The 14,780-nt window shown below is 44.1% G+C and overlaps 1 protein-coding gene across 2 annotated transcripts in view; it reads right to left on the bottom strand.

The window, feature by feature from the left end:
* phf1 (PHD finger protein 1) overlaps window positions 1-14,780 on the bottom strand; it is a 36,691-nt gene that overhangs the window by 18,263 nt on the left and 3,648 nt on the right. For both annotated transcript variants that reach the window (XM_058053254.2, XM_058053255.2), the window contains exons 4-7: window positions 8,435-8,521; window positions 7,128-7,222; window positions 5,854-6,002; window positions 5,683-5,778 (exon numbers count right to left, since the gene is read on the bottom strand). In XM_058053254.2, coding sequence (XP_057909237.2) covers window positions 5,683-5,778; window positions 5,854-6,002; window positions 7,128-7,222; window positions 8,435-8,521 — 427 coding nt within the window. The remainder of the gene's footprint in view (window positions 1-5,682; window positions 5,779-5,853; window positions 6,003-7,127; window positions 7,223-8,434; window positions 8,522-14,780) is intronic.

Raw genomic sequence — 14,780 nt, 5'->3', positions numbered from 1 at the left:
CATGTGTTAGCTGAAGGTCATTTCGGGAAGGGGTGTGTGTGGGGGGGGTGAAGCTCAGAGAAGGCATGTTTACTATTCCATTTGGGAACGCAGCCTTCACTCTTCCTGCATCCACCTGCTCAGCAGATGTTGTAGCAAGGCAACCGTCCCTCACTGTCAATCTAAATCCGATGACAAGTCTCTGTCCCCGATAATGGCTTCAGTAATGACACGGTGTCATGGCGGCTATTAAACCCAGCTGGCTAATGACAATCCTAACTTTATGGATGGATACGTTTTATTAAGCATGAGCGAAGCGATTATTATTTTTTTTTTTATTTTCTCTGAACATGAGAGCGACTCTTGACATGTCATGTTCACGTCTTCATTCATCTTAATCAGACTTCATCAATTGCCCACTTCAGTAACGGTTGACAAGTCGCACTTGAGCATGAAGCGGCATGAGCACTTCATTCTTACAGTATGCTGCCCCCTGTTGATGTGGAGGGTAAAATACATAGTGCAATTTGAGTCTAATATATCAGTGATTTTCAACCACTGTGCCGCGGCACACTAGTGTACCTTGAGAAACCATCAGGTGTGCTGTGAGGATTTATTAATCATCATTTGCAAATATTATGTCAATAGCCATGAATATATGGACCCAAATATTCCAATTGCATTTGGTATATTTGCTCAAACGGAAAGAACTGAACAGGGATGGAATATTCCATTAACCCAGGGGTCTCAAACACGCGGCACGCGGGCCAAATGTGGCCCGCAGGACACTAGTTTGAGGCCCCCGCCTTGATATGAAAGTTTAATGTTAGTGCGGCCTGCGCAAGTTTGATATGGATGCTGTATGGTATCATGTACCCAGAAAAAAATATTACATTTGATTCATGTTCATGTTAAAGGTTAAATAACTCTTAATAGTTATCCTCCCTATCCGTGTGGAAGTGGTAAGTTTAAAGGAAATCACTTGAAGGCTACCGTTTAGGTCGCTAGCTCTATACTTTATTCACAAGTGCAGTTTTATTAAAAAAGAAAATATATATCTATACAAAACATGTCCTGAGTTTAATTATAAAATATTAGCAAGATTGAATTTGATCTTTTCCTGTTTAAATTGATCCCGGGTGCGATCTTTCAGCGCATGCTCAGATATGACGTAACACGCGGATCCAGACGTTCTTCAGTTTTAAAAATGGAGGCCAGCAATCGGCATTGGACTAAGCAAAGTTTGTTTTTGATTCAAACTAAATTTCAAGACTGGACAGACGAAAAACTGGCAATACGGAGTTATTCCAACAAGTGAAAGAAAAACTCGGGGAAGTCGGTATCATGTGATGTTGATGTTTACGTTTTACTGGGCATGCCCTATTGACTATTCTGTTTGATTTTCACGGCGCATGTAGACAAGAGATTGGAATATTCCTTTCTATGGATACCATTGTTTCCCGAAAGGTCATTCGGAAAGAGAAAAGTGGTGATGTAAAAACGTGGCTACTGTGGAGTGTCTGTGGTGTAAAGACTGGCAGAGCAATGTAATATTGGTCCGTGTGGCAACACCTACCTTGTTCCTCCGATAGACTTATTGATGCACGTGTGAGGTCATGGTGACATTTTGGAACATTTTTGGTCAGTGGTGTGCCACAAGATTTTTCCAATGTCAAAAACGTGCCGTGGCTCAAAAAAGGTTGAAAAACACTGTATGATATTATCAAAATTGTTTTAAAATTAGGCCGTACAGTGGCCAAGGAGTTAGCATGTAGGCCCCACTGTCAGGCAATCGGGAAGATGCTATGCTTCTGCATCTCTGTGTGGAGTTTCTCCGCATTTGTGCAGGGGTTTTCTCCAGGTACTCCAGTTTCCTCACACATCCCCCAAAATGAATGCTAATTGGCGACTCCGAATTGTCAATATGTATGAATGTGAGTGTGAATGGCGACCAGTCCAGAGTGTACCCCGCCTCTCGCCCAAAGACAGCTGGATAGGCTCCAGCATACTCGCAACCCCAGTGAGGATAAGCGGCATTGAAAATGAATGTATAGATGTTTCAAAATGTAACTACAGGTAAGGGCCAGAAAATTAGAATATTTTCATAAACTTGATTTATTTCAGTCATTGTGTTCAAAAGGTATAACTTTTACATTATATTTAATCATTGCACACAGACTGATGCATTTCAAATGTTTATTTCTTTAATTTTGATGATTATAGGTGGCAACAAATGAAAATCTGAAATTCTGTGGGTCAGAAAATTAGAATATTACCTAAGGCCAATACAAAAAAAGGATTTTTAGAAATGTTGGCCAACTGAAAAGTATGAACGTGAAAAATATGAGAATGTACAGTACTCAATACTTGGTTGGAGCTCCTTTTGCCTCAATGACTGCATTAATGCGGCGTGGCATGGAGTCGATCAGTTTCTGGCACTGCTCAGGTGTTATGAGAGCCCAGGTTGCTTTGATAGTGGCCTTCAGCTCTTCTGCATTTTTGGGTCTGGCATTCTGCATCTTCCTCTTAACAATACCCCACAGATTTTCGATGGGGCTAAGGTCAGGCGAGTTGGCTGGCCAATTGAGAACAGAAATATCATGGTCCTTAAACCAGGCACTGGTAGATTTGGCGCTGTGTGCAGGCACCCCAAACCATGACTGACGAGGTCCCAGAGTCTGGAGGAAGAGAGGAGAGGCACAGGATCCACGTTGCTTGAAGTCTAGTGTGAAGTTTCCACCATCAGTGATGGTTTGGGGTGCCATGTCATCTGCTGGTGTCGGTCCACTCTGTTTCCTGAGATCCAAGGTCAACGCAGCCGTCTACCAGCAAGTTTTAGAGCACTTCATGCTTCCTGCTGCTGACCTGCTTTATGGAGATGGGGATTTTACGTTCCAACAGGACTTGGCGCCTGCACACAGCGCCAAATCTACCAGTGCCTGGTTTAAGGACCATGATATTTCTGTTCTCAATTGGCCAGCCAACTCGCCTGACCTTAGCCCCATCGAAAATCTGTGGGGTATTGTTAAGAGGAAGATGCAGAATGCCAGACCCAAAAATGCAGAAGAGCTGAAGGCCACTATCAAAGCAACCTGGGCTCTCATAACACCTGAGCAGTGCCAGAAACTGATCAACTCCATGCCACGCCGCATTAATGCAGTCATTGAGGCAAAAGGAGCTCCAACCAAGTATTGAGTACTGTACATTCTCATATTTTTCACGTTCATACTTTTCAGTTGGCCAACGTTTCTAAAAATCCTTTTTTTGTATTGGCCTTAGGTAATATTCTAATTTTCTGACCCACGGAATTTCAGATTTTCATTTGTTGCCACCTATAATCATCAAAATTAAAGAAATAAACATTTGAAATGCATCAGTCTGTGTGCAATGATTAAATATAATGTAAAAGTTATACCTTTTGAACACAATGACTGAAATAAATCAAGTTTATGAAAATATTCTAATTTTCTGGCCCTTACCTGTATATACATTGCTGTATATATTGCGGGCGGCACGGCTAGTGGTTAGCGCGCAGACCTCACAGCTAGGAGACCGGGGTTAAATTCCAACCTCGGCCATCTCTGTGTGGAGTTTGCATGGAGTGGAGTTTCTCCCCATGCATGCGTGGGTTTTCTCCGGGTACTCCGGTTTCCTCCCACATTCCAAAAACATGCTAGGTTAATTGGCCACTCCAAATTGTCCATAGGTATGAATGTGAGTGTGAATGGTTGTTTGTCTATATGTGCCCTGTGATTGGCTGGCCACCAGTCCAGGGTGTACCCCGCCTCTCGCCTGAAGACAGCTGGGATAGGCTCCAGCACCCCCGCGACCCTTGTGAGGTAAAGCGGTAGAACATGAATGAATGAATAATAGACGGCAATTTATCTTTTTAAAATGTCGGCTTTTAACATACAGCCATATGTGTTGGAACCCGGATGCGATCCGTAAGTAGAGACTGGACAGTCCAAAATTGCTTTAGCATTTTAGCGTTGGGTTTTCTACATGTCTAATGTGGTCATTACACATTTTTTGCAGGATTACCAGTGTTTAAAAAGCCACTGATTGTGTTGGGAAATGGCTATTAGCAACCCCACTCCTTGTATGCGCACTCTATAATGCTACACTGACAAGCACTTTTCTTCCATGACTTACACGAAATAAACACAGTTAGGACACTGATACATTGTTACTTAGTAACTTACTGCTTGCTCTTCTGACTTTTCCACACAAACCGAGTAATGTTGGAAAAGTGTAGGGCTTCAGATTAAAATACATTTGATAGATTAAAATACATTTCTTTTACTAGTAGGGAATCAGGAACGCCAACCACTTGGGCCTTTAGTTGTAAACAAATATGGCTTCCCCTAATGAGCCATTGCTAGTAACGTAAAAAGAGAAGCAGGGCGGGCGGGGACGGAGGAAGCAGAGCTTTGGGTAAAGCAGAGAGTGTATCACGCCTACAGCCACGCCCATAAGGAAACCTGCACCTCTGTGACCTCACAAAGGAACAGTTTTGCGACACCCTCTGAAACCGAGTGTTTTGAGCCATCCCAAACTTATTCCGGGATCACTTCCAAATGCGCATACTACCTCATTATCTGAAACTTTTGATTTAACACAAGAATTCAACATTCTAACCACATTTATAGGTCAGAAATAATTTAGCATTCATTCATTCATTTTGTACCGCTTTTTCCTCACGAGAGTCGCAGGGGCGCTGGAGCCTATCCCAGCTGTCTTCGGGCGGGAGGCGGGGTACACCCTGGACTGGTGGCCAGCCAATCACAGTGCACATATAGACAAACAACCATTCACACTCACATTCACACCTATGGACAATTTGGAGTGGCTAATTAACCTAGCATGTTTTTGGAATGTGGGAGGAAACCGGAGTACCCGGAGAAAACCCACGCATGCACGGGGAGAACATGCAAACTTCACACAGAGATGGCCGAGGGTGGAATTGAACCCTAGGCTCCTAGCTGTAAGGTCTGTGGTGCTAACCACTAGACCGCCGTGCAGCCCTGATAATTTAGCAATATAATAGTAATCATTTCTTTACGGACACCATTTTACTAACATGCTTTTTAGGACTACAGTGAAAGGTAACCAACAAATAAAAATTAGTTTTATAGAATTGTACATGATTTATATAATTATATACATTTATTATTTATCTTATTGTGTATATTTTTGCAATTTTAAATGGATACTAATGTTATTCATTCATTTTCTACCGCTTTTCCTCCAGAGATGGCCGAGGGTGGAATTGAACTAGAATTGTACATGATTTATATAATTATATACATGTATTATTTTGACAGAAGTATCTTATTGTGTATATTTTTTCAATTTTAAATGGATACTAATGTTATTCATTCATTCATTTTCTACCGCTTTTTCCTCACGAGGGTCGCGGGGGGTGCTGGAGCCTATCCCAGCTGTCTTCGGGCGGGAGGCGGGGTACACCCTAGCTGTGAGGTCTGCGCGCTAGCCACTCGACCGCCGTGCAGCCCTGATAATTTAGCAATATAATAGTAATAATTTCTTTACAAGCACCTTTCAAAGGCCATTTTACTAACGTGCTTTTTAGGACTAATTCTATCCATTTATTATTTTAACAGAAGTATCTTATTGTGTATATTTTTTCAATACTAATGTTATGTGTTATAAAATTCCGTTTAGAGGTGGAGTGCCATATACCTGTCCCCATATAGTAGAGGCTTGGTTAGACACTGAGTGCAGGCCTCATGGAACCACTGACCACAACTTCCACATTGCAGCATCTTCAGGTTCCACCTGCAGTGCAAAAAAAACCAACTTGAGAATTATATTTCCAATACCTTTGATTCCAAACTCTATAATGTCACTCACTCTCCGGGTCCGGCACAGTAACAGTAACACTGCTGCTGATTGGACAGATGCTGCGCATCCCAGTCCAGCGATGTCAGCTGATAGGGGAGCCTCAGCTTCATGAACTGCATGAGTCGGGCGAATCGGCCGCGTTTAATGGCGCCGCCTCTCTGCAAAAACACAGTTTGAGGACAGGACTTAGGGGTCGGGGTGTCTGTGTGACCCCGTCGCATCGCTGTCACGTCAAAGAGAGGATATGTTATTAGTCTGCTGCTGCTGTCGGGTCAGCTGTGAAGGATGGTGCCGCCTATTGATAATTAAGTGGGTCCTTTTTTGTCTTGGCAAAGCTACAGATCTGGAGCATCTATGATTGATTGGCTTTAAATGTACTGCTCTTAACTGGAATATCATTTTTTCAGTTTCAGGTCTATTAACTGACCATAGTTCATCAGACACAATGTAGATCTGATACCAGTGTCGATACTAGGGATCGACTGATATGGTTTTTTTGGGGTGGATGCCGATACTGATTTTTTTCCATCACCCTTAGCCGATGGCCGATTTTGCTTGGGCCAATATTTTTGGCCGATACTGCTTTTGATCCCTCACTTTACATGAAAAAATGACCATGATAATAAATATTACAGGTCTCATGTTTAAACAAATATTTATTGAAATGTAAACACTAGGGATCAATCGATATGGGTTTTTTGGGGCCGATGCCGATACCGATTCTTTTCCATCACCCTTAACCGATGGCCGATTTTGCTTGTGCCGATATTTGTGGCCGATACTGCTTTTGATCCCTCAATTTACATGAAAAAATGACCATGATAACAAATATTATGGGTCTCATGTTTAAACAAATATTTATTGAAATGTAAACACTAGGGATCGACCCATATGGGGTTTTTTTGTTTGTTTAAACAAATTTAAACATGAGACCCGAAATGTAAACACTAGGGATCGACCGATATGGTTTTTTTGGGGCCGATGCCGATACCGATTTTTTTCCATCACCCTTAGTTGATGGCCGATTTTGCTAGGGCCGATATTTTGCTTGGGCCGATCCCTCAATGTACATGAAAAAATGACCATGATAACAACAGTGTTGCTGTTTTTTGTTGGCCTGCACAAATGGAAAAAAGAAATCCAAGTGTCATTAATGAGTACTGATGAAGCCCGAAACACAATGTATAACATCCATCTATATCAATGTCAATACTGATATATGAAAATGCGCTGCTGTGTCATTCGCTTCCTGCAAAATGACGTTGCAAGATTAGCAGCCCGACCTTGGTGGCGACGGCAAAGACACACTGCCGACATATCCAGGAATCGCTGTCAGCTTCCGGCTCGATGGTTGGCGTGTGGCACTCGGCATGATAACCTGTAATGGGAGCGAGAGGCAGAGCGTTTCATTGGCATTTTGCTTGACAGACAGCCTGAGTGACAATAATGGCAGAGCAAGCGGCTGGCTCCTTGTTTAGTACCCTGCTGCTGCTGCTGTTCCAGCCGCACCGCGCCGCATCCTTTTACGACACTATTTTGTGTCCCGGGAGCAGGAAGTCTCTTTATCGGCTTATTTCCACCCCAAAAAACAGCTGACGGCAGCCATGTTTGAGTACTGTTGTTTCCTGCCAGTGCATGCTGCCGCTCACAAATCGGTAATAGACTCAGGAAACATAAATATGTTCACCTTCGTGCAACAATATGGAGTCATTTGATTGTTGATGGTATGCTCAGAAATGAAAAGCCCCACATTTGTCACCATGGTGACCCCACACATGCTGCATTTTTTGCGGTCTAACGTGAGCAGACTAGCCTCGACATACCTCTTAGCCTCAGTGCTAACAAAATTGTATCTGTTGTATAATGTTTATTTTGACCGGTTTACAGGTAGATTGACCAATGACTGCATGAACACAAACTACAAAGTCAGCCAATGACGGACGGTAAAGGAACAAAAACCGCAACGCAGGAGGAAAATGACATTAAAATCTCAGATTGACGTTTTCTGGGAGGACATCCCATTTCATCACAGGTCGCCTTGTATGTGATTGATTGAAATGACAGCAACAGTACAGTCATAATGTGCAAGAAAAAGGCGGGGCTTAAGTTAAAATCCCAGATGGTCGTTTTTTGGTAGGTCCCACAAAAGCGGATGCGTCTAGAATGGGATCACTTTTCATCACACTTGGCAGGTAACACGTACATCCGTCGTTTATAGGTTTCTTTGGCATCTTTCTAACTTAAATCTACCACAGCAAAAACGGTTTCTTTTTCATGCTTTATTGTGCTTAGATTTGTCTTCAAAGCGGCAGTGCAGTGTATGATGGGTAGTGTGCGGCCGAGCACGTTTTGGGAAACTATCAACCCCACGTGAATCGAGATTCTGCCGTCACACCTCATATCTTTCTACTCAAGTGTTTTTCACCCACAAATAGATCTCATTCACTTCCCTCATAGTAAAGAAAGGGGGGGGGGAGAGTTGCATAGATCATTTATGACACGGCGTTGTTTATTTTCCTTCAGCACAGAGTCACATCTTCAAGGTCAGTGCAGGAAAGTTGACAACGCATGATGAGGTGCGCCTCCTTACCGTGCCGACATTTCAGACAATTTATGAGCGGTTCTTTAAGGGGCGGAGCATCGCAAATACAGCAAACTTCTTCCACTCCTGCTGCAACTGGAAAGAAGAAGAAGAAGATACGGTTTGGGGTGGCACACAGGGAATGTGAATGTCATTCATTCATTTATTTTCTACTGCTTTTTCCTCACGAGGGTCGTGGGGGGTGCTGGAGCCTAGCCAACCAATCACAGGGCACATATAGACAAACAACCATTCACACTCACATTCATACCTATGGACAATTTGGAGTGGCTAATTAACCTAGCATGTTTTTGGAATGTGGGAGGAAACCGGAGTACCCAGAGAAAACCCACACATGCACAGGGAGAACAATCAACCTCCACACAGAGATGGCCGAGGGTGGAATCGAATCCTGGTCTCCTAGCTGTGAGGTCTGCGCGCTAACCACTCGACTGCCGTGCCGCCCTATATATATATTAATAAAATAAATTGACCACAAAGAGATTTACATCGCTACTTATTTTAGATAAAAATGTATTCCTATCTGCGATTAATTATGAGTTAACTCATTCATTCATCTAGTGGCAGTTCTGACTTGATTGGCGCACAAAAACACAAAACCTGACTTTAAAAAATATTCATTCATTCATTTTCTACCGCTTTTTCCTCACGAGGGTCGCGGGGGTGCTGGAGCCTATCCCAGCTGTCTATGGGCGGGAGGCGTGGTATACCCTGGACTGGTCGCCAGCCAACCACAGGGCACATATAGACAAACAACCATTCACACTCACATTCATACCTATGGACAAGTTGGAGTCGCCAATTAACCTAGCATGTTTTTGGAATGAAACTGGAGTCCCCGGAGAAAAAACGGCGAGAACATGCAAACTCCACACAGAGATGCCCAAGGGTGGAATCGAACTCAGGTCTCCTTGCTGTGAGGCCTGTGTGCTAACCACTCAGCTCTAACAATAACCATTCAATAACCACCAATTCAATAACCACCAATTCATTCATTCATTTTCTACCACTTTTTCCTCACGAGGGCCGCGGGGGGTGCTGGAGCCTATCCCAGCTGTCTTTGGGCGAGAGGCGGGGTACACCCTGGACTGGTGGCCAGCCAATCACAGGGCACATAAAGACAAACAACCATTCACACTCACATTCATACCTATGGACAATTTGGAGTGGCTAATTAACATAGCATGTTTTTGGAATGTGGGAGAAACCGGAGTACCCGGAGAAAACCCACGCATGCACGCGGAGAACATGCAAACTCCACACAGAGATGGCCGAGGGTGGAATTGAACCCTGGTCTCCTAGCTGTGAGGTCGGTCTGCGCGCTAACCACTCGACCGCCGTGCTTCACATCCACACCAGCACCTTCTTATCTCCTCCAGAAATACATGGGCGTCTTAACAATCTACATTAATGTAGCACACAGGCCTCATTAACGTCACGTGTTCTACCTTTTAGCTGGAAGTCAAGCGTCAAGGGTAACGCCGTTATAAAGCTGCACGGATTGAACCCACTGTTTAGTCCCTTTCTTTAATGCTAAGCAGCACAAGCCATTAATCCAAACAAGACAATACACTCATAAAATCTTAAGTGTCCCTCTCAGCTCTGATTGTAAAGACAGGTGTATTGACACACTAACTTCATGAGCCTATAGGGAACCTCACTCAATTCCCTTAATACATTTCGCTTTGCCGGCACTGTATATACTCAATCAACACTATTATTTTCTTTTTCACTCGTTCTTCCTTTAGCATTGACATCAGCGTTGGAACCACCGCTTGTGTTCAGTTCCTGCCTGGATTTCTAAGGCAGCCACTTTAGGCAGCAAACTTGTTAGGAAGTCGAAGTATTTGTACATCTTTTACATTTGATTAAGCCAAAGGCACAAAGAGGCGATGACTCTACAATAGAAGAGCGCATGTTTGATGCAGTGTTAAGCAGAAGAAACGACCACAAGGTGGCAGAAGTGCATTTTATAAGAACTCGGTCTGCACTGAAATACAAACCGCAATCTCGCTGTGTTGTGCAAAGGATGTTATGCATCAAAGGGAAATTTTAATGCGTGCACAAGTGCGCATGGTTGATGGATGGTTAATGGTGTTTATCGTTGTTTATGTTGTGACATTTTGGCTAAATATACATGGCTAAATTTGTGTCAAAGTGAAAGTTGGTAATGGTAATGGTTTTATTTCATTTGAACATGCATCGGATTCCAATTGAGTTCATCCCATAATCAGTTCCCAGTTCCACATGTCCAAAAGGAGTAGGAAGAAGCAAAGCTTATTAAATCCTACCCCTCCATCTGGTACTTTTACACTTTTACAATTACTAACTGTTACATTTGTTCACTTCACTTTTAATTGATTTATTTTATTTATTCAATTTATTTAATTAATTTTTAAAAAAAAATTGTCACGTACCGAAGTACTCGGTGATATGAGCATCCAATGCCATAATGTGTACCATAGTAAGTGTCAATATAGTGATATATATAGCACATCATGACTGGTTCAAGACTCTTCATCCTTGTATTTAGCAAACATCAACTGCTTGTATTGTTTCTTGAATTGGCTCATCGTTGTGCATTGTTTGATTTCCTTACTCAATCCATTCCATAGTTTGATTCCACATACTGAAATGCTATGGCTAGCATAACGTAGTCCTAGCATAGAAGTGTTTCAAATGTACTTCTTCCCTGAGATCATATTTCTCCTCTCTTGTAGAGAAGTATTGGATGACATTTTTAGCTAATTGCTTATTTTTAGCCTTATGCATTATTTTAGCTGTTTGAAGATGAACTATATCAGCGAGTTGAAGTATTTGTGGTTTTAGAAATAAGGAGTTAGTATGTTCTCTGTAGGCGGCATTATGAATTATCCTTACTGACCTTTTTTGCAGTACATTTAGCCAGTGAAGATTGCTTTTATAGTTATTAGCCCATATTTCCACACAATAAGTAAGATATTAGAAGAACCAGAGAGCAATAAAGAGTGTGGAGTGATTTCTGATTGAGAACAAATTTTGCTTTGTTCAATACTGAAATATTTCTGGCCACCTTATGTTGTATATTTGTAATATGAGGTTTCCAGCTCATATTTTCATCTATTGTGATCCCCAGAAATGTATTTTCGTTCACTCTTTCAATGTCCACACCGTCTATTTGTATTTGCTGGTGCGTGTCCTTTCTACTGTTAGCAAACAGCATGAGTTTAGTTTTATTTAGGTTCAAGGACAATCTATTATGGTTAACATGTATCTTTCCACAAAAATACTTTTTTGTTGAGAAGCGATATTTTGCTGAAACTTACCTGTGTACCGGACTCTGCGCTGCAGCTGGCTGGCTTCCAACTGCATCGCGCGGACAGAGACACAGAACTTTCCGGCAAAACTAAAGGTGGAGGAATCTGTTTCTATATCAACAGTGGTTGGTGCAACGATGTGACAGTGATCCAGCAGCACTGTTCTCCTGACCTGGAATCTTTCACCATTAACTGCAAGCCTTTTTATTCACCCCGTGAGTTCGCTTCATTCATTCTGGTTGGCGTCTACATCCCGCCGCAGGCCAACGTGCAGGACGCACAGCGCATGCTCGCCGACCAGATACTGTGTGTGGAGCGGACCTACCCGGACTCCTTAGTTATTGTCCTTGGTGACTTTAACAAAGGCAACCTCACCCACGAACTCCCTAAATACAAACAGTTCATCAAATGCCCGACCAGAGAGGAGAATATTCTGGATTACTGCTACACTACAGTCAGGGATGCTTATCACGCCGTCCCCCGTGCTGCTCTGGGACTCTCTGACCACATCATGGTCCACCTGATTCCCGCGTACAGGCAGAAACTACAGCTCTGCAAACCTGTAGTGAGGACATCAAGGAAGTGGACCAGTGAGGCTGTGGAGGATCTCCAGGCGTGTTTGGACTCCACTGACTGGGATGTGTTCAGGACTGCTACCAACAGTCTGGATGAGTACACAGAGTCTGTGACGTCCTACATCAGCTTCTGTGAGGACTGCTGCGTTCCATCACGCACCAGGGTGAGTTACACAGCCAAACTCAGACATTTAAGGTTGGCGAAGGAGGAGGCCTTCAGGAGTGGCGACAAAAACAAATATAAAGAGTTGAAGTACAAGTTTAGCAAGGCGGTGAAAGAGGCTAAACGACTGTACTCTGAGAAGCTCCAACACCAATTCTCAGCTAACGACTCTGCGTCTGTCTGGAAAGGGCTCAGGCAGATCACCAACTACAAGCCTAAAGCCCCCCACTCCATCAACGATCGACGCCTAGCCAACGACCTGAACGAGTTCTACTGCCGCTTTGAAAGACAAAAGGACAGTCCAGCAACCATCCTCCTCGACACCTTCCAACAGCTCCAGCTCCAGCCATCTCCACCAAGACCTGCCTTAATGGCCCTCCCCTCCCCCTCCTCACCCACCTCAGTGACGACTCTTTCCATCCACGAGAGAGACGTAAACAAACTCTTCAGGAGACAGAACCCCCGGAAAGCAGCTGGACCGGACTCTGTGTCTCCGTCCGCCTTGAAGCACTGCGCTGATCAGCTGTCTCCAGTGTCCACAGAGATTTTCAACACCTCACTGGAGACATGCCACATGCCCGCCTGCTTCAAGACTGCAACCATCATCCCTGTTCCCAAAAAGCCAAGGACCACAGGACTTAATGACTTCAGACCCGTCTCCCTGACCTCCGTGGTCATGAAGTCCTTTGAGCGCCTTGTGCTCTCTCACCTAAAAGCCATCACCGACCCTCTCCTAGACCCCCTGCAGTTTGCCTACAGAGCCAACAGGTCTGTAGACGATGCAGTCAACTTGGCCCTCCACTACATCCTCCAGCACCTGGACTCCGTAGGAACCTACGCTAGGATCCTGTTCGTGGACTTCAGCTCTGCATTCAACACCATCCTCCCATCTCTGCTCCAGGAGAAGCTCTCCCAGCTGAGCGTGCCTGACTCCACCTGCAGGTGGATTACAGACTTCCTGTCTGACAGGAAACAGTGTGTGAAGCTGGGGAAACACTTCTCCGATACAAGAACCATCAGCACCGGATCCCCCCAGGGCTGCGTTCTTTCTCCTCTGCTCTTCTCCCTGTACACGAACAGTTGTACCTCCAGTCACCAGTCTGTCAAGCTCCTGAAGTTTGCGGACGACACCACCCTCATCGGACTCATCTCTGACGGTGACGAGTCCGCCTACAGGTGGGAGGTTGACCATCTGGCGACTTGGTGCAACCTGAACAACCTGGAGCTCAACGCCCTAAAAACAGTGGAGATGGTTGTGGACAACAGGAAGAACTCAGCCTCTCCTGTCCCCATCACCCTCTGTGACTCTACAATTGACATTGTGGAGTCCTCCCGCTTCCTGGGTACCATCATCTCCCAGGACCTCAAGTGGGAGCCGAACATCAGCTCCCTCATCAAGAAGGCTCAGCAGAGGATGTACTTCCTACGGCAGCTGAAGAAATTCAGCCTGCCAAAGACAATGATGGTGCACTTCTACACCTCCATCATTGAGTCCATCCTCACCTCCTCCATCACCATCTGGTACGCTGCTGCCACTGCTAAGGACAAAGGCAGGTTGCAGCGTGTCATTCGGTCTGCAGAGAAGGTGATTGGCTGCAATCTCCCGTCCCTCCAGGATCTGTACGCCTCCAGGACCCTGAGGCGTGCAGAAAGGATTGTGGCCGATCCCTCTCACCCTGGACATAGACTCTTCGAGACGCTCCCCTCTGGCAGGAGGCTGCGGTCCATCAGGACCAAAACCTCACGCCACAAGAACAGTTTCTTCCCGTCTGCTGTCAGCCTCATCAACAAGGCCCGGAACCCCACCTGACACTCCTCACACCCCACCTCTGCCTCATCCTGCCACTTTGACACTTTCATTATATGCGTTACATTAACGCTCAGTTTGGACTCTTAGGAAAAACAATCAGACTGCACTTCCGGAATAACAAACAAAAACAGACTGTGTACATATATTTATACTGTTATTCTGTATATTTTGTATTTTCATATTTTGTATTTCATATTTTGTATTTTTCATTCTTTTTTAATAGATGTGTATGCACCTACTATACCAAAACAAATTCCTAGTATGTGTTTGATCATACATGGCAATAAACCATTTCTGATTCTGATTCTGATTCTGATTCTGATTCTGATTCTGTGTTCTACTGCTGATTACTGACGAACAGAAGAAGTAATCAAGAAAATATCAGTCAAAAATGGCCAATAGCGAGAGTGACACAGCTTAGAAATACCACCCCTATAGTCACCTTTACACTTGTATTATCCAATATAGTAGACATAATCATAGAAAATAA

This window comes from Doryrhamphus excisus, linkage group LG5, assembly GCF_037039965.1.
Source record: "Doryrhamphus excisus strain RoL-2023G ecotype Guam linkage group LG5, RoL_Dexc_Guam_v1.1, whole genome shotgun sequence".
Taxonomy (NCBI): domain Eukaryota; kingdom Metazoa; phylum Chordata; class Actinopteri; order Syngnathiformes; family Syngnathidae; genus Doryrhamphus; species Doryrhamphus excisus.
Note: the sequence above shows the minus strand (reverse complement) of the source record. Positions and strands in the feature narration are given on the sequence as shown.